Source organism: Astatotilapia calliptera, chromosome 13 (genome assembly GCF_900246225.1).
Source record: "Astatotilapia calliptera chromosome 13, fAstCal1.2, whole genome shotgun sequence".
NCBI lineage: Eukaryota > Metazoa > Chordata > Actinopteri > Cichliformes > Cichlidae > Astatotilapia > Astatotilapia calliptera.
Window position 1 is genome coordinate 26,899,204 of NC_039314.1, and position 20,663 is coordinate 26,919,866.

The following is a 20,663-nucleotide window of genomic DNA, read 5'->3' on the forward strand; positions in this document are numbered from 1 at the left end:
TCAGGGTTTTCCATTTTAGTACCTGCTCACCTGGGGTTCCAAACAATCTGAGCAGGTACTAAAATGTGAAGCTGTCAGACTGCATGCCACCAGTTGGTTATTCAGTAGCATCACCCTCAGTCATAAGAGCGTCTCATTCATGAAAAATACAACCACCATTTTTGAAACCCGGCAATGAGGGAAATAGCTACAGAAAACAACGCCATGATCCCCGGGTCTGCCGAAAAGCCACAGACTGAGCAGGAGGTATATTCTTACCTCAGCATTTGTGTTGCATATTAATTACGTCCCAGATGCTCGGACACGTTGCAATGACAATGCACACTAGTACGGACTGGTTGATGATCCATAGCAAGTCGATCCCAGTAGGTACTAATGGAAAGGTACAAATGGACTGTTTTTTCATGCAATGTTCTTAGTTTTGCTCCAGATACTTTATTCCAACATTTCAACTTTTATCTTGTATTTTCCCAAAAGTTGGCAGATTATCAGGATGTATATTTGGCAAATGTACTTGTTGGTCAGCATTGGAACTTGGAGCTCTCCCATTGATGCCATTCTTGACCACTTTCCTACTGTTGAACCATGAAAACTGACCTTAACTGAGCCAAGCAAGGCCTGTGGTTCTACGTGCTGTTGTAGGTTGTTTGGTAACCTCCTGGGTGAGTCATCAGTGGGCTCTTGGAGTAATACCTAGGAAGGTTCACCACCGTTCCAAGTTTTCTCACAGTGGTTTGGTGGATTCCAAAGCCTTGGAAATGGCTTTGTAACCTTTTCCAGAATGATAGATGTCAGTACTTTCTCACCTGCTCTTTTTTCAGATTGTGACATGTTGCTTTTTGATATTTTTTAAGCCTCCTTCACTTTGTCAGACATTTTCTGTAAAGTAATGTCTTGATTCAACAGGTCTCACAGTGGTCAGGTCTGGGTGTGGATATTAAAATTAAACTTACCTTTAAGAAATGATGGTTGATAACAGCACCCTGTATTTATTGCAGGGGTGGGGAACTCCAGGCCTCAAGGGCTGATGTCCTGCTGGTTTAAAATATTGCCCTGGGTCAGCACACCTCAATCAAATGATTGGTTCATTACCAGACCTCTGGATAACTTCAAGACATATTGAGGAGGATTTAGCCATTTAAATCAGCTGTGTTGGACACATCTAAAACCTGCAGGACACCAGCCCTTAAGTCCTGGATTGAAGACCCCTGATTTACTGTATTGTATTTATTTATGTTTTTCTAGGACAGAGAGAGCGGTTATAGCAAGAAACTGTTCAGCACTTAAAATGCCAAGTAAATAACCATAAATGGTGCGAATGTAACCTGGCAATGAGGGGAAAAGGACACCAAGGTTAGTTAAGCATGGAAATTATATGCACATATTTAGTGTTTATGATGATTTTTAAATTATAACTGTAATATTTGAAGATGTTGCCGTTCTTGTGGAGGCTTCCTTTTGTCTGAGTTAATGAGGAACTCCCATACTGGACTTTTATTTGGTTGATGTAAAACTTGACTATACTGACTTCAGACTTGATATTCAAATTTAATTAGAATTGGAATTTCCTTAATTATGTTTTACTAATTCTAGAAAGCGGTCATTCCACCCTCTTTGCAACTCAGTAGAGCACAACAAAGAATATAAGAAGAGGAGGGAAGAAATGCAAACCAACATGCAGAAGGAATGTGAAAAAGGAATGAGAAAAGATAAAAAGCAGCCGTTAACAGCGAGGCAGAGGGTGTTGTGTGATGTGCAAGGCATAAGCTATAGACACATTAACACTTATAGATGAGAATTGTAAATAATTTGCAGTAATGGTGCATTCAGGCAGCTGTTGCAAAAGGCTGATTCAACATGACACTCGATTTCAGTCCCACTCTGGGAGCCTTCAAACACCACTAAGCGATTTGCTTGACAAGCAGCCGACTTCGTTCCCACCAGCACAGAGAGCAACAGCGAGCCACCAACTCCCAGCGGTGCAGCTTAAAGCCAGGGTGCATGTGTGTTTAAAGGAGTATCATTCCTCATTTCTGCTCCTGATTTCAGCCCTGTCATCCTCTCTCTCCCTCATCTCTGTCCCATCATCTTTCCTCCTCCAGCTCTCTACCCTCCTGTTTTGTTCTTCTCCCACTCTCATCTCTTTTCACATTTCATCTCGTGTTCTTCTGCTGTTTAAGCTTCTTTTCTCGCCTTTCTCTTTGCCTCCCTTCACTTCCTACACTCTTTCATCTCTTCTTCTTCTTTGCTGTCATCTGTCTTTAACTCTTCAGTCCCTCTCCTCCACTTTTATCCTGTTCTTTGCCCTTTTCCTGTATTTTAAGGTCTGTTTTTTGCTTTCCCTCATGCCATCCATCTGTCCTTTGTCTCCTTGTGAATGTATGTTTCTAATCTCTTCATTTCTCTGTTTGTTTTTTCATCTTCTTTTTTCCCCTTGCTCTTCCTCTCTCCCTTTGAGTCTTCTTTTCTCATTTACTTTCGTACATCCTTATAGTGATTTTCATTTGAAGTTGAAAGTCTGCGTTTCCAGTTGGAATTTTCAGCTGGAATGCCCCCTCAAGTTGAGCTTTTAACTTGGAAAGTCAGAGCGGCCCAACCAACCCCAACTTAAAGATTCAGCGGCAGTGTACATAAACATTTAGTGAAGCTGTAAAACTTGTCATATTTGTGACTCACTAAATAAACCACACACAGAGCACTGACCAGGCTTTGCAGCAGTGTCTTTAAGTTAAAACTGCATTGCTAGTGATGCATTAACGGATTTGCCTTTGCTAATGAGCAAAGCAAATCCTGCTTTTCCTTCTGTTTTCTAACTGTAATAATGGAGCACACTCAAATTGGGATTGACATCACTTCCAGCTCTTAAAACTGATTTCTGAGGATTTCTGAGGCACTTTGCCTCCTTTCCTTGTTTCTTTTTCTCATCACCTCTACTTCTCAGCATCCCCTCCTCCTCCTCTCTTCTCCTCATGAAAGCCACTCTGTCTATCAGTGTGTTCATACATTTTAAAAGGAGAGCTGTTACAATAATGCTGGAGGCAAGCCTGCAGGAAGCTGTCAGAGATACAACAGAACGTCCGCACTGCTACTCCTTTCTGTTTACTTGTTTACCAGTTGTGACAACAAACAGTTTAAGAGAGAGAAAGCGCAGCTTTTATAGAGAGAAAAGAAGAAAAGGGAGAGGGAGAAGAGAAGCGACGAGGCAATCTGTATCTCCTGTTGGATCTCTCTGATTATAGGGATAAAGATACCACTTTGTGCTGGAAAATCTCTGCTCCCTCTCAGAGCCAGAAGGGATTTTTTTCCCCCCTTTTTTTCATAGAAATACCTCAAACATGTTGCATGCCTGCTGTCTCTGTCGTCCTCTCCTTGGGCTACCGGCTGAATCCAAATGTAAATGGCAAGCTGCGCTTTTGTTTTTTTTTCTTGTTTTATTCATTAAAAGCAAACTGCTCCTTGTTAAATGCCACAAGGAAGGAATAAAGGTTAGAGACATTTGCGTTTGCTCTATTTGTGGGTTGACAAGTTTTGAGATTTAAATCCTGATGTCATTTGATCATGTTGTTGTGAACTCCAGAGTAAATTATTGCAGGTATATATTAAAAATTACTACATATTAATCTGTTTGAAGTGATGAACAGCTTATCATGTGAAACGATACCTGCACTTTCATCCAGTAATGGCCTAGAGTAGAAAAATAGTAGACTTTTTTCCCCCACCAGTTACTGATTTGATTCCCTGGTGCAGCTGAGTGTGTCTGGACAATAAAACTGAACGACATTCATACTTCTCTGGAAACTCCTCTTATACAGGATCACAAGTAGGGGTGGGTTTTTATAATCGATTTATCCATTAAAATCGATTCTGGCTTGGATAACATAAAATCGATTCATTAAAATCCTGAATCGATCTTTTAATATCAATTTATTTTGCCCAAGATGCCAGAATCTCAGGTGAAACGTCACAAAATTTCAACAACCACCAAACAGCTAAGACAGTAAATGAGAGCAGGAAAACGGCTTCTGCACAAAGACTTAAACACACAGCGCGGACCCACGGATCAGAATCAGTTAGATGTCGCCTTTCTCACGGTCCGGGATGAAAGCCGACAGCTCGCTGATTCTGATCTGTCGGCGGGTCCGCGCCCTTTATGCGCTGATTCTAAAGCTGTTAGTTTGATGTCTCTCCAAACAATATTGACCGAACCAGCAGCAAAAGAAGATCCAAACTACGCTTCACATAAACATCGTCATGAATTCACTCTGACTTTTACTGTTTTGCTTCCACCACGATGCACAGCTCTCTCTCTCTCTCTCCCTCTCTGTTTTCTGCATTATTCCCTTGCTTGTTACCCATAAGTCTACCGTTGTTTACAGCGCTGTCGGCCGCTGTTTTTTTGCCCTTTTACATTCTTCCGAAAAGAAAACCTCATTTCTGCCGTTCAATACTGAACAAATTTAAACTTTTTAAAATTATGCAAAATGCAAAATGCTTAGCCATGTCTCTAATAAAACCGCTGTAACGTCAGAGGTAATGTTCATATGTTGATTAATTGTTTTCTTTCGTTTTTGATGTACTGCAGAATATTTTTATAAAATCCCAGGCCAGGAAAATCACCTTCATGTTTTTCAGTGTTTTATCTTCAGCTACTTTGACACAAAGGCATCTGCTGTGATGCTCACACCTTTGATAAAGTCTTGTGTGTGTCAGCTTCCTTTTTATTGATACAAAAATATGTAAATGTACTGATCTGAATTGTAATATTTCTGACTGTCAAAATTTCCCAGATTTAAATCGAATCGTGGATCGAATTGATTCGGGACCTTGTGAATCGGAATTGAATCGATTCTAGAAATCAGTGACGATACCCAGCCCTAATCACAAGCAGAAGAATGATGAGCTACGTAGAGCCAGCCCCTTCTTAACAGCACAAACAGCATGAAACTCTTACCTCGAGTGTCCAGAAAATGATAAATGTTGACTTAAAATTACACAATTATTAACTTTAATTATTATCAACTGTTTGCTTCCATACTGCATATTCTATGTCTCTGAAACAGATTTTCGTAAAAACCTAAACGTACTTATTGTTAAAAAGATAAAGACCTTTGATCCAGAGGAGGTCAGAGGATTGTGAGGCTGGCCCAGTTAGAGTGAGTAATTAGACTTGAATTAAACACACACACAGATGGTGAATAGTGACACTAGTCGATGTCTGATGCTGCATTAATTAATGGCGATTAGCATGTTTTCCGAGAAATTTGTGTTGTTGTTTTGTTTTTTTCTCTTCGTGGAAAAATGAAATGATACATAATCTGATCATTGCTGACTGTTTAAACCCCATCAGGTTTTACACATGCCAGAGGTCTGTAGTACTGGACTCAATCCTGACTCAGCAAACGAATATGAAACTGGGTTAGCCAATATTTTCTACGAATTGTGAGGAGTGCTTCTGCTGTGGCCTTATTTAAAATGCATACAGCAAAAAGAAAATCATGCTTCTTAAATGTGTTCCCACCTAAAGTAGAATATCACACAGATAAGCAAGTCAAATGTACTGCACAAACACACACACACAGACACACACTATCTGTGTTGCTCCCTGATCAGCACCATTTCCTCTCAATCCAGCAGACTTCCCGGCGAGAGCGGCGACAGATACAGACAGACAGAGAGAGGAGGAAATGGCAAAAGGGGCTTTGGACGGAGAGAGGATTGGACACGACAATTTTCTGCCCCACGGGGGTGGACACGCATGGGCGGCCTAATCGGCTAAGGAAGGCACGGCGGGGGGGGGGGCACTCTTCACACCTCAGGGGTCAGAGAGCGAGGCTTTGTGTATCTGTGTGTTCCCACGTGTAGGCTAGTCTGAGATGTGTTTGGCAGGGAGGCCATTCCAGGGTTACAGCACCTTCAAAGCCCTTCAATCCAGCGTCAAGCCCTTTGTGTCAGTTTAAAGCCACTTAAAATGCCACCAAGGAGGATGGGAAATGGTTGATAAGGGCAAAAAAGGGGAGAGAAGTAATTCAGGACCTTAAATTACATTCAGATATGTGAGGTTTTTTTCTCAAAATTAATTTGGCTAAACAGTAGAGCATTGCCTTTTTTTTTTGTATTTGTAATTGTATTCTTCTGGATATAGGAAATTTAACAAGTCAGAGTCCAACTTTGGTTCCATTTGGAAGTCTGGATACAGCCATGTACAGCAAAAGTACATGTGATCTTGGTTTAGTCAAGCATCTGAAAACGGATTTCTTGCTAACAACTACCGGTAACAGTGTTGGCAGTTTTGAGTCAAGCTCAATTAGGGGTCAGCGATATAAACGATATACGATAGAAACTATATAAATTTGGCCAACGATAGAGATTTTGACTATACCGCTCTATCGCGATAGCGCATGTTGATGATGTCATCAAGCTGCGCCTGTTTCGGTCGAAAGCATCGCAGCGGCTAAAACCATTATCATCTGCAAATTATGGCGGGCGACAGTCATAGCAAAGAGATGAAGCACTTTTGAAATATGGGGAAAGCCAAAAACTGTGCTTCCTCCACTTCCGTAACATTGATTCATTAATGATGAATTCTCTCGCAGCTGTTCTATTCCCATGTTGTTGCAGTTTATTAATAACTAACCTCGTATTGTGGATGAAAAATCTCAGTTGTTCTCCTGACTGAAGTTTGGCCCGTGTATAGCATCCTGCTATGCGATTGTATTTGTCCCTGACCACCAGAATCCCTCACGTTAACTTTTATCAAGTGGAAGAAAAGTTGGTGTTCATCCTCCAGCTTCACTCTTCTAATGTTATGCTAACATAACTGTGTTGCTAGCAATCACATCGCACAACATTATATACCAGGTAGTCCAACTTCAGTAACCCTGCAAATGCCACTGCTGTTTAGTTTTCTGTCTTCATTTATGTTGGAAGTGGTAGCAGAGCTGTACGTTTTAATTAGTTTCAAAAATCTCTCAGTCAGAACATGGTATGTCATGTTTAGGTGGAATCTAGCGAGCTAACTTCCTGTTAACTTGTAACTCCGTTAAATTTAATAAATTCTGTTTTCATGGATGCCTGGATGTTAAACTTAATTGTTACACCCGATAAAGCAGCAACGATGATTTTATTAAAGATGAAAGAATTTAGACCGTTTTTAACTCTCAATATTTGTTTGACTTTGGGACCTGAAGCTGACTGAGTTTTGGACCCAGATTACTCCGCGAAGCTCCTCACTACGGCAGCCGTAATGCTCTGACAATCCATCAAGCAGTGCGGCTTACCAAAGTTGTACTAAAACATTTTTAACAGATTTCTGCACGTCAAAATCGGTTAGAGGTCAGTAAGCACAACCAGAATTCATACATAAGGCACACTCTCGATTTTTAAAGGATTTTAAGTGTGCCTTATAGTGTGTAAAATACGTTATACAGAAGAAAAGAATACATCGCGATATATATCGTTACCGCAGGTGCTTCAAATTATATCGCGATATGGAGTTTAGGCCATATTGCCCAGCCCTAAGCTCAATGCATGCTCAGCAGAATAGCTGTCAGTAGAAGAATGCAACTGAAAACTGTTTAAAAACAAGCTCCTTCAAGGTAATCACTTACTACTGCTCTTTTTAGAGGGCTCCCCATTTGTTTTTTTTAACAAATGCACAAGTGCATCTGTGATTTCACCACACGTCTTCATTAAACTCCCTCGACCTTTGTGATCACTGGCAAATGAAGCTTAGTCTACTGCTAGCATGAATACACTAGTCCTAAATGGAAGAGTCCACAGTCTCGAAACGTCAAAGTGGATGATGTGAGTGTGAACAAGTCTCTGCTGGCTTTGTGATGGACTGGCAACCTACACATGGTAATCCCTGGCGCTTACCCAACACCCCCTAAAGTTGGGGTAAGTCTGTAAAATAATAAAACTGCCTAAATACCCAAAAAAACAAAAAAAACAAAAAAAAAACAACAACAACCAAACAAAAAATGCAAAAGTGGAAAAGACACGATCCGGAAGATAGTATTATACATTTTTATATCATTTCCATTCCAAATATTGTGCTTCAGCCTTCTCAGCCAACATGAGGTGAATTTATCTCAACTGAATCTTTTGTTACTTTTATTACTTAGCAGTGCACAAAAAGCTAAACCCAAGTAGATTTGATAAGGAGTTTAAGATAAAGGAATCCGATTAAGATTCAAAGGCACTTTCACATTTGATAAAAAAATTTGCCAGACACCCCTCTACATATCGGTGCCGCTTTGCACACGTGCAAACACACACACCGCAGTAGCTTTGAACATTTGAGTGTGAGAAGTGTAACAACCAGACAATCAGCGTAGCAAAGATCCTGCTGTGCATTGAGATGGTCCCTGAGGCTCTTGTTGATATGAACAAAGATAAAATCCTTTTCCTGAGATGTACGTGATATCCAAGTTTTAATGCATATATATTTTCCTCACTTGTTAGAAAGCATTTGATTTGGGACATATTTAATAATTTTTAGTCATTCATCTTTAATCTTGTTGGTCTCTTCTGACCAGTAAAGTCACTGGATTGCTGGGATGTTCAGGACTGTTGGACATTATCTGGTATTTGTTCTGCAATGCCTTGATAGTGTCAGTTTCAGAGAGTTTGATGAGATACAGAAAGAGGAAAATGAGATGGGAAATAGAGGGACACAGTGACAGACAAAAGACAGAGAGTGATGGAAGTAATGGGTAAGATGAGCCTGACAGTGAAGATTGGCTATGAGAGGACGGTGGAACCAAGGAAATGATGTGAAGCAGAGGAAATGAGGGAATTTGGAGGGGGGAGACCTTGGGAAGTTCACATGCAGGTCATCTCATTGTTAATATGCATATTTCTGCATCTGTTTGTCCCCTGAACTATAGCCACTTTATTAAATTATACTCTGAAAATTGGGATTTAAGTTATCACCTTGCTGCAAGTCTCAGCTAATCCTGAGGCCCGACGTTCACTCTTCAAACATCTGTTATTTTAAGAAATGTCAAACGTAGACCCTTCAGGTCAGGTATTTTCCTGCTGAATATTGAATGCACATTTTTACTGACCTTATAGTGTAGACACTGTGTCAAAGCACAAAAGAAAACAAGCGATTTTAGAATCGTTTAAATATACCTGACACAAGTCCTCACAACTTTGCTGAACTCTAAGGTTCTACCGGTCTTTGAGAACGATGCTGTCTGTGATCAGTTTTCTAATTTTGTTTCTGTGCTGGTTGGCTTGCTGGCTAGGTCACTGTTGTGCTACAGAGCAGAACCTCAACTACTGCCACTAGCTACAGTCCATGATGTTAAAATTTACTGACTTATTGTGTAGTGGATTCAGCCTACTACTCAGATGTGAGATGAAATCCTGTAGGAGAGGAAAAATATTCCAGACTTAGGTTGTCCTTTGTTTGCTCAAACAAGAGATAAATTAAAAAAACAAAAAAGTTTTGTACTACACAGTAAATAAAAGTGCATAATACAAATTCTAAAATATAAAAATTATTATTGCTACAATGAGAACGACTTGATCCCTCCATTTTTGTCAAAACCTATAGGTAACTTGACAAAACCATCTCCTGTAGCTATTTCTCACAAGTTTTCCAACCTAACCTGAGTGCAAAGAGCCACAGCAGAACCCAGTCACCTGGGAAGAAAAACAGGAGTGCTACTGAATGGTGGTAATGGTGTGGGATATTGGTGTGTTGATATTAAATATTTCCATTATTCCAGATGTTGCCTGTGTTCATCCCACAGTTGTTCTTTGTCCACCAGCTGCAGTAAAATTAGACACCTCTAGTTTGCCTTTAAAGGGCAAAAAAGGGAGTAAGTCCTCCGTTTGTCAGCAGGGGACTGGCAGGTCATGTTGGACCTGGTTTTGACTGTTAGTATGTTAATGACTGTTAATAACTCCTTCCTTTGGCTTTTAGTCACTGATTAAGTTAAAGCACTAAAAACTGCTGCTATCCACAAATGTGCCTCCCCAGTGTTTACAGCATCCATATGTGACAAGTTGGGTGTGAAAGACCTGTCTTGCTAGAATCTGTGTCACACACAGATGTGTTATTTTTAAGAGCAGAAGCGAGCAACTGACTCCCAAGGAATCACAGCATGTGCAAAATGTTAAAAAAAAAAAAAAAGCAGAATGCTGATTGGTGGATCATTTCAATCATTTATTTAATTGAAAACACAGAAAACGCACTGCAACCTGAGATAGAATTATATATTAATACTGTATGTACTACATTTGGCCAGCTTTCTGTCAGTGGCTAAAACAACAGTCTGTGGCTGCTTCTCTTCACCTCAGAGTAGATTGCATTTTCATGCCATGCTTGCTGTCCACTGGTTACTTACATGCTTATTTGGATGTCTGGATTAGGAATTTGCAATTTACCACATCTGTGGTTTCACTCTGCTATACCCGGGGTTGAGCACATTCTCAGAGTAAAAATAACAAAATGCAGTTATTCAGAGGAAGATAATCTTTGGCTCTATTTCCTCTGGCCACAGACAAAATATCTATCAACGTCGTAACACACTAACCCACACCTACAAGCACTGCTCAATTGACAATTGTTCATTCAGGGAACAAAATGGGGGTGGGGGTATTGGACTTTTGCAAAAACTGTTTATTTGAAACAAGTACAAGAGACAAGAAGCAGGGAGATTTGAATGAGGACCAAACCGGAGAGCTGAGAAAGGATGCTGTGAAGGGAGGAGATAAAAGCAGGAAAGAGGCGAGACTGACACCTTTTTGAATGACCTCACTTTTCCTGAAACATCTTAAAATTTTCCTCTTTTACTCTGCTCTTATATTTGGTAAATGCAGAAGGAAAGAACCTGAAAGAGACAGAAGGAATGGACTTAAAAGAAAGTGCAGCGTAAAGTGACCTTGTCTGTTTCTTTTTCTTTTCAGTTTATAGGGTGCAAGGGGAAAAAAAAGTTAAAGGCAGTTTTCCAGCCAGAACCAGTTTCGTGATCTGATGTAACCAGCATTTTCTTTTTTTTCTGTACAGGGGGGAAAAAACACACACAAAAAAAACATTGACTAAATCATGAAATAAAAATTACAGGAACACAAAAAAATATTCACACTTTACTTACGCACACAGATAACGCAGATAAACACACTGTGTACCATTTGCTGCAATTATGGTGCTACTGCTCTGCAGTGACGTTAGCTGGGGTCATCAGCGCTACAACACTGCATGGCCAAATCTGACTCCATCTGTTCTCACAGGAAGGTGTGATTAGAAAGCAACAATGTATGGCACTGAATATTAGATTCATTTACAAAAATGTTTCCTTTAGAGGTTTTTCTTTTAATTACCAAGACAAAATATTCCTCATCCTGTTAATTTGGAGAAAGGAAAGTTAGAGTTTGTGTTTACTGTAGGACTGTAGGACAAAATGCTTTTGTCACACAGTTCTGCTGATCCACTCAAACTATTGTAAAATGTTAACAGAAAAGAAATTAACATGCTGTGAATTGATTTTATTTGCACAGTTTAGCATATTGTTCACACATGCCACGTTACCAAGCTTAGCGCACATCCTTTGGATTTCGATGCCAAATTGGTAAATTGCATGTAGAAAATATGCTAATTAAGCTCCTCCTATGACCCTGAATTGATTACGCAGTTGTGAAACTGCATAGATGGAGCTGGTTAAACTGCCTTAGCGTCTCTGCCACCAACCGTTTACCAAAAAAGTCCATATAAATCCATACTTTATGGATTCGCTCGTGTGAGAACGTTAAAAATACGAGTTTGAGATCTACATTACGGACTGGTCACTAACTATTTAGAGGGGTTTTTTTGCTTTCCTTTTTTCATCCTGTTTATTGGTTCAATTGAATCGAATTTTATTTATAAAGCACCACATCACAACACTCGTCTCGAGGCACTTTAAATTTTAAGGTAAAGACCCAGTAATACAATAATACAGAGAAAGCCCCAACAGTCAGACGACCCCCATGAGCGAGCACTTGGCAACAGTTGGAAAAAAAAATCTTTTAACAGAAGAAACCTCCAGCAGACCCAGGCTCAGGGAGCAGCCATCTGCTGTGACCAGTAGGGGGTGAGGGGAGGGAGAATGCAAATGCAGAGTGGTGGATAAACACATAGAAAGTGGAAAAAAACATCAAGAAGAAGAAACTCTCGGGAACCTAGGCCTATTGCAACGTAACTAAGGGAAGCTTCAGGGTCACATCCTCCAGCCCTGACTATAAGCTTTATCAAAAAATCATCTTAAAAGTAGAGAGTTCCATAGGAGAGTACCTATGGAACTGGTAAAAGCCATTCAGTGGGTGACAAAGTAAAAAAACAAAATTAGTATAGTTGTCTGTAAGGTGAATGAAAATCTGATATGAGACAGTTCTGCCTGTCAAACATGAGTAGAAGTAAGCAAGTGAACAGTGTGTGCAGATAGCTTTATAAGATTGTGCTAAAGACAGCACAAAATCTTTATCCTTTATTGCTGAAAATCATTTTGTGTCTGTAAAATTACATTGTATTAATAATATGCATGGAACAAATGAATAAATACATCAAGACAGCTTTGGCATTCCCAAAGATGGGGCCAAAGCTCCAAGAGCTGCATGCTTAAAAACAACAATCTTTCTGGATTATTTCCAGTAATTCTTTATAGAATGAGGGAGCAAAATAGCTCAGTATTGCCAAGTAGCCAATTTCAACATTGCACACAGTCAGCAAAAGCTGTTGTCTGGGCTTCAGTGACATTTAATATTTAAAATATAAATAAAATGAGAGTAAGAGACACTGAGAGTGTGTTGTCTCTCTCTCTCTGTCAGGTCAGAACCTTCATCTCTACTCGGTCACTATCAGCTGAGAAAGCTTTTATACTACACACACAGCTCAGCACGAATTTGCTCTACACTTAAATTGCTACCTGGACACCACCCACCTGACTCTCCTTTCTAACCTTACTAATTTCTGTACTCAGCCCTTTTTTTTCTTTGGTTCATGTTTACCCCCCTCTTCCCCCAGCACAGTCACCCCCCCCCCCCTCCCCCTCCCCACTCCTCGCTCCCTCTTACTTACCTTGATTACTTTGGGAAAGGAGCCAGAGAAAGTTCCTACAGTTGTCACACTGGTTATGCTATGTCATTTACTATCTCACACACACAGACACACACACACGCTAGCATGAAGTCAATATACCATAGAAAGACGCACGCACTGTACGCTGTGCACACACACACTACTATTAGATTTGTCATTTTGCAGAACTGATAAGACTGCTATTAGACAGAAAAATAAAATAGTCCAGCTTGTTATGTTTTTTAAGCTGAACTGCTAATTGCACTGCTCACACAAAAATCAATGTAAACAGTGTGTGCGTGTGTGTGTTTGCAGATATTGGTCAGTAGGTGCATTGCTGTAACTGTTTACTAGTAGACAAGCTTTTCATACTATATCATCGTTCCTCTATTCAGGTTCACTACTCAAGGCACTATAGGACAGTCTACATTTGTGCAAAAGGCAATGGTGTTTTGTTAGAGATGTGTTAAGATCTCTTTATTAAGTTTAAAGATGAGTCTCTTTTATTCACAAGTAAAAGGTACTCACTCAGTAAATACCTTAAAGATGTCTCAAGTGTGATCTATTGGTTAATCTTTGAATCACCTTATGTTGCCCTTCCTGGTCGTGGCAGGGAGTGGTGTGGTCATAAACTCTGCAACTGTATGTTAAAACAAAGAGCAGCAAATGTATGCCTGACTGCAGAATGTATTCTGCCTTCTTAGACAGTGAAACAAACTCACAATAAATAGCAAGTTGTTTTAAAGTGCAGTTTGACACATGTTAATACATTTATGAAAACCCCATGTCTTCCACAGGACTCTGTCCAGTCCTGTGTAAAAAAAAAAAAAAACTAAGTACATGCTTAATTCAATTCAATTCTTTTTTATTTATACAGCGCCAAATTACAACAACAGTCACCTCAAGGCGCTTTACCTACAGAGAAAAACCCAACAATCATATGACCCCCCTATGAGCAATCTCTTTCATGACAGTGGGAAGGAAAAAAAACCCTTTAACAGGAAGAAACCTCTGGCAGAACCAGGCTCTATCACTACTCCTCCACTACTGCTTCCATTGCTCATCATATCTGATCATCAGCAGAAGGTTTTAGCAGTTTGCTGGTCTGGAGCATTCAGGTTTGCGTTAACACAATGCCACAATCCTTCCAATAGTGGATGCTGGAGCAGCTTCTCCCCATGGTCAGACCCCCAGAACTACACCTCAGACTATAAAGGCCTCAATTAGCATGTTCAATGTGAAAGTTCATCACAGAACAGTTAGAAAGACTGAACAAGCCATACTTGTTCAGAAGGCTTTCCAGGTAAAAAAAGAACACAGTAACACAAACTACTATGCTAACAAGTTTTCTGCAACAAGGAGTTTCATTTACTAAGATTTGCATAGAAATGTTCTTACCCTGAGCAAAAAACAAGTGCGTATCCAAAATTACCATTCATAAAACATATGCACCAACCTATTTTGTTCTGTGTTGGTGAATGGACATCAATCTAAGCCAACAAGCTTCTGCAAACTAAATGCAGACAATCTGCATACTATCCCACCTCCAGTTTCTCTGTAATGAGACCCGTTTACCTGCAGGTAAAACGGAGACAGCGGTGACAGTGATGTAAGAGAGAAGACTGCACCTCAAAGGCAAGAAAAGTGGGAAAAAGCCAGACTCAAGAAACTGTAAAATAGTGCATGTGAGGATGCCACAGCTTTCTAAAGTGTTTCCACCACAGTGATGAAATAACAGGATGCTGAATATCATTTCCCGTGAGATGCTCACTGTGGCTAAAGTAAAAAGTAAAAAAAGTTTGGACATCAAAGCTGATATAGAAAAATGAAATTGTTCAGAAATTGTTGTTCGAGAATATAGAAGTAATTTTTAATAAAAGATTCTAATTAAATTAAATTCAATTTTATTTATATAGCACCAAATCACAACAGCAGTTGCCTTAAGGTGCTTTATATTGTACAGTAGATCGTACAATAATAGATACAGAGAAAGACCCAACAATCATATGACCCCCTATGAGCAAGCACTTTGGTGACAGTGGGAAGGAAAAACTCCCTTTTAACAGGAAGAAAACTCCGGCAGAACCAGGCTCAGGGAGGGGCGGGGCCATCTGCTGCAACCGATTGGGGTGAGAGAAGGAAGACAGGATAAAGGCATGCTGTGGAAGAGAGACAGAGGTTAATAACAGATATGATTCGATGCAGAGAGGTCTGTTAACACATAGTGAGTGAGAAAGGTGACTGGAAAGGAAAAACTCAATGCATCATGGGAATCCCCGGCAGCCTACGTCTATTGCAGCATAACTAAGGGAGGATTCAGGGTCACCTGGTCCAGCCCTAACTATATGCTTTAGCAAAGAGGAAAGTTTTAAGCCTAATCTTAAAAGTAGAGATAGTGTCTGTCTCCCGAATCCAAACTGGAAGCTGGTTCCACAGAAGAGGGGCCTGAAAACTGAAGGCTCTGCCTCCCATTCTAATTTTAAATACTCTAGGAACAACAAGTAGGCCTGCAGTGCGAATCAAGTGTGAGGCCATCTGTCCAACAGCAAACGTATTGCCCAAAATGGGACACAACGGGACGATGAGTCCAAGAACTGCAGCCAAAGAAAAGAATCAAGGTGTTACAACAACCAGTCAAAGTCTAGACCTCAACCCCACTGCCACTGCTCTGGCATGGCCACCAAATTTATTTTTAACACTTTAATTTCTGGCCAAGTCAACAAACACACTGATGTTTTCACCGTGTTTTCTTCATCAGAACATGCCAGAAAATGGCAGTCATATCACTTACAGATGACAATCTACAGTAAAAGTTTTCGTGTTTTCTATTTTGGCCTGTTTATGACACTTTAGTGCATATTGAGTGAAGTTCCCAAAGGATTTTAAGCCATAGTTAAAGTAGAAAATACCACATTTTCTTAAGCAAAACTTGTTTCTTACCTCTTATATTTTATACTAGGTGCTCCTAACACATGCACTTGTGACCTTTATGTGACTCTGCAGATATTTTTACTGTTTCCTTACGTTTGAATTTTAATGACCCCATGCAATAGTAACGAGTAATTTCCTGGGGGAAATAGTGTCTCGTAAACAAGATGTAATGCGAACATGATTGCGAGTGTGTGTTCTCATTCCTTGTGGGTTGCAGTCTATGCATCTCAGATTAAAGAAACTAGTGGGCCATAACTATACAAACACACACACACACACACACACAGTCAGAAGGGCTGCTGTTGCTTTGGAAACGATGCATTCAGGTAAAAGTATAAACCACAATGAAGGAAATAAATAAAAGTGAGCAGTTTGATATATGTTGATGAGTGAAGTATGCAAGTGTAATTTTCAGGTCTAACAAGCACCTGTTGTTCATTTGATGCCATTCCTTTCTTTCCCATATTATCTTCCTCAACCTCTCACTTAACAATCCTCACCAGAACAATGACTCATTTGTTTGTCTGTGTATTATCTCAATCAGGACAAAGAGTGTTTGCTAATAAGAAGTGGTAGTTACAAACTCAGTTAAGTGTGTGCATGTGTCTTTCTAGTTAGCAGAGTATTCATCATTTCCTGACACTCTGGAAACACTAAACAAATAGAGGAGCTTCCAGCTTCTAATTACGCTGTACACTCCAGCACTTAAACCTATTAGCACTGCAGGGGAGTTTGTGTGTGTGTGTGCGTGTGTGTGTCCTGTACCAAGCTGGTCCAAGTGCTCTGTTAATTTGATCACTTTTTTGATAAAAGCCCACTGTGCTGCCCACTACTTATATTTACAGTGTTTAACATACAAACATTGTACTCAGTGTTGGAGAGTTGAAATCAGTCTCATTGAATTTTAAGTTATTAGAATCTAAGGTCACCCGTAGTAATCCCATAGTTGGAGAGCTACCTTTATTTACTTTTGTACGCACAGATGGTGTTTTCTCACAGCGGCCTGTTATGAATTTATTCAGTTTGACAGAGTTGTGCTTTGAGCTGCCCATGTTAACCACAGTATTATACCAATGTGCAATTGTGCATTCAGCATTTGTGTGTTTAATATTTAATGTTCTTCCATGTGTTTGATTTTTCTAAAAAAAAAAAAAAAAAAAGTCATGTCACTCTGCAAAATTTCACTGTGCTATAACCAAGCTATGCAAAACACTCACCAGAGCCAACGCAAAGTGCAGACATTGGAAAGAAAAGTTTGCAGACATCTCTAAGCAGTCCTGTGAAAAACTAAATACATCCTATGATTTGTAGAACCAATTTTAGCAACACAAATGTGAAGAGTCATTTTCTGTATGACTTGATCAACCCCTCAAATGAAAAATAAACAACATACCATAAACATAGGTGTTCACAGCCTGTGCTCAGTACTTTGTTGAAGCACCTTTGGCAGCGATTACACTCTCAAAACCTGTGGTTGTGATGCCACATGCTTGACACACCTATTTCTAGCCCATTTCTCCCATTTGTCTTTGCAGTACTGCTCCAGCTTCATCAGGTTCGATGGGGAGCGTCCGTGCACAGCCAATTTCAGATATTTCCAGAGATGTTCAAATGAGTTCAGGTTTTTTACCTTCAAGTCTGTGACAATCACACAATGATATTGAAGCCACTCCTTTGTTATCTTGGCTATGTGCTTAAGGTGGTTGTCCTGTTGGAAGATTAACTTTAACCCCAGTCTGAGTTCCAGAGCGCTCTGGAGTCGGATGTCTCTGTACATTGAAGCATTCATCTTTAGTCTCCCAGTTTTTGCTGATGATAAACCTCCCCACAGTATGATGCTGCCACCACTATGCTTCATTTAGGAACGGTATTGGCCAGGTGATGAGTGCTGCCAATTTCCTCTAGACATGATGCTTGGCATTTAGGCCAAAGAGTTCTACCCTTAAACTGGGGGATTTTGTTTCTCATAATTTGAGTGTCCTTCAAGGCACCTTTTGGAAAACTCCAGGCAGACTGTCACGTGCCTTTTACAGAGGAGTAGCTTCCGTGAGGCTTTATCATACAGGCCTGATTGGTGGAGTGCTGCAGAAATGGTTGTTCTCCAGGAAGGTTCTCCTCTCTCCGCTGAACAACGCTTGAGTGACCGTCCTTTTCACTTGCCAACTAACAACCATTTAACCTGATTGCTTAGACTGGCTTTGGAGCCAGCTCTAGGAAAAGTCTTGGTGGTTTCAAACGCCTTCCATTTGTGGATGATGGAGGCCATTGTGTTCACTGAGACCTTCAATGCTACAGATTGTTTCTGTACCTCGATGCAATCCTGTCTTGGTCTTTTTCTTGGACTCCATGGCTTCATTTGTGCTCTGACATACACTGTCAACTATGGGACCTTATAAAGACAGGCACACCATCCAAATTATGTCCAATATACTGAAGTGGACTACAAGTTGTAGAAACATCTAATATCTGATCAGTAGAAGCAGGATGATACTGAGCTTGATTTGCAATTTTCAACTGATCTTCATGTCAAAGACTGTGAATAGTCATGTACAGGTTTTATTTGTTTTTCATTGTAAATACATTTGCAAAGAAATCAAGCAAGTTTTTTCAGTATGGGTCATTGTATGTAGAATTTTGAGGTAAAAAAAACTTTGAATACTAAGTTTCAGTGTGTTTTAAAAAATTGATGTGCATATTTCCCATTTTCCAAGCAAAGTCTGAAGTAATGAGATACTCAATACATTTGTATAGCGCTTTACTTAGTCCCATTCACACACACATTCACACACTGGTGATGGCAAGAAGAGATGGGCAGTAACGCGTTACTGTAATCTGATTACTTTTTCAAGTAACAAGTAAAGTAAGGGATTACTATTGCAAAAACTGTAATTAGATTACCGTTACTTTCCCGTAGGAACACTGCGTTACTACGTTACTAAAACCGTGATTTTTTGCGAGAATGTCTCACGACAGTGATGTAAGCGAGTGCGCCGTTAGTGACAGCAGCTGTGTGCAGATCAACAATGGATCACATATCGATTGTGGGAGAGAATATGAGCGTGCAGCGTTTAAAGCGTGCAATTACTGACCTTTGAGTTTGATTCCATAAAAAGTGACAAAAACATTAGCGTCCATCGTGCGTGGGAAGAAAACTTCTTTTTACAGCGAAAAAAAACCCCTAAACTTCCGGGAAATTCACAGAGAAATTCGCGGATTCTTCAACTGACCGCAGCACACCTGCACCAGGGTAAACCTCCGCTTACCCTGCTCCTGTTTTACAGGTGAAAATAGAGCAACAGGACCGCTGAGTCCAGTAATTAGTTACTGATTACTTTTTTCAAGTAACTTGACCAACACTGATGGCAAGCTACATTGTAGCCACAGCTGCCCTGGGGCGCACTGACAGAAGCGCCCCAGGGCAGCGTTGTATACCATAGATATACATACATATATTGTCTTCATTTGTTTTATCAAACTGCTACTGTATTTCAGTTTTCTTTTTGATTTTTTCAGTTTAAATTTTCTTTAAAAGTAACAACACAGAATAGTGTATATTAAAACACAAAAACTAGACTGCATTTGCAGATTCTCTGAATGTTCTTGTCTCCTGATTTCCACACGGAAAAGAGGATGGATCAGAAAAAGCAGAGAGAAAGGGTAAACAAGGCAATAAATTGAAAGAAAAAGTTGTAATAAGAAAATTATGTATTTATGCATACAATATGTGAGCATGCCACTTTCCCACAGACTGCAGTACTAAACAGAGTCCATCCCTGTGACCTCTGTGGTACAGTGCAGCAGGCGGGTCAAACCAGATCAATATATCAGTGACTCTTATCCTTGTTGTGTATTCAGATGAAAGGAAACACAACTCTATTAGATATTTAGGTATTACACAGACAGTAAGGAAAACTACATGTAGTGAGTCCTAGTAGGACTGCACAGGGATGATGTGGTGTCCTTATATTTTTTAAAACTTCATAGCTTTCATTTTTTACCATATTTAAATGTGGTTAAATAAGGTAAAGGTTTGTGTTCAGGAATTTAAAATCAATTGTAACACCTGTTTGAATGCAGAACTAACTGATGATTACGGATTGCTTGCTTGATGGATGGATCAATGGAAACAGAGGAAAAAAAGTTGTTTTTTATATATAAATCTGTGTCTGTGTTTGGGGCTTGTAGAAAAACACAAGGCATTAGCAGAAGGGGCGGTGCAGCTGATATTTTAACGCCTGTTTCTGTGCACTCACCTGGAGAGCCTGATAAGATGGTCTCCATCTAAATCAGCTGCACAGCAGGTGCAGCTCCACAGGCTGCCAGTCAGCCTGCTTCCCCCAGCTGGGAGCTTTGCTCATGGGGATGTTGGCAGCAGGGATCTGGGCACCACAGCTTGAGTTGAGGATGTCTGCTACATCCTTCAAATTGACTGGCTTGCTGTTCTGTTAACCTATAGGAGTACTGTGTACATACAAATCACACCACTGCCTACTTGTTGCATACTTAATGTGTTGATCCTTTTTGTCCCTGTCTGTGTGTTCTGTTTGTAGGCAGTGCCGAAGCCCATAGCCATGGAGCCATGCTGGGGAAGCAGAGCAGGTGTTCTCACAGTGCTACTGTACCTGCCCAGAATCCCATCTGGAATACCTCCACCTGGACAGTCTGG

General features: G+C 40.2%; 1 protein-coding gene across 4 annotated transcripts in view; it reads left to right on the top strand.

Annotated features, from left to right (window-relative positions):
- atrnl1a (attractin-like 1a) overlaps nt 1–20,663 on the top strand; it is a 331,746-nt gene that overhangs the window by 293,492 nt on the left and 17,591 nt on the right. For all 4 annotated transcript variants that reach the window (XM_026189695.1, XM_026189694.1, XM_026189696.1 and 1 more), the window contains one exon: nt 20,548–20,662. In XM_026189695.1, the coding sequence (XP_026045480.1) occupies nt 20,548–20,662 (115 nt within the window). The remainder of the gene's footprint in view (nt 1–20,547; nt 20,663) is intronic.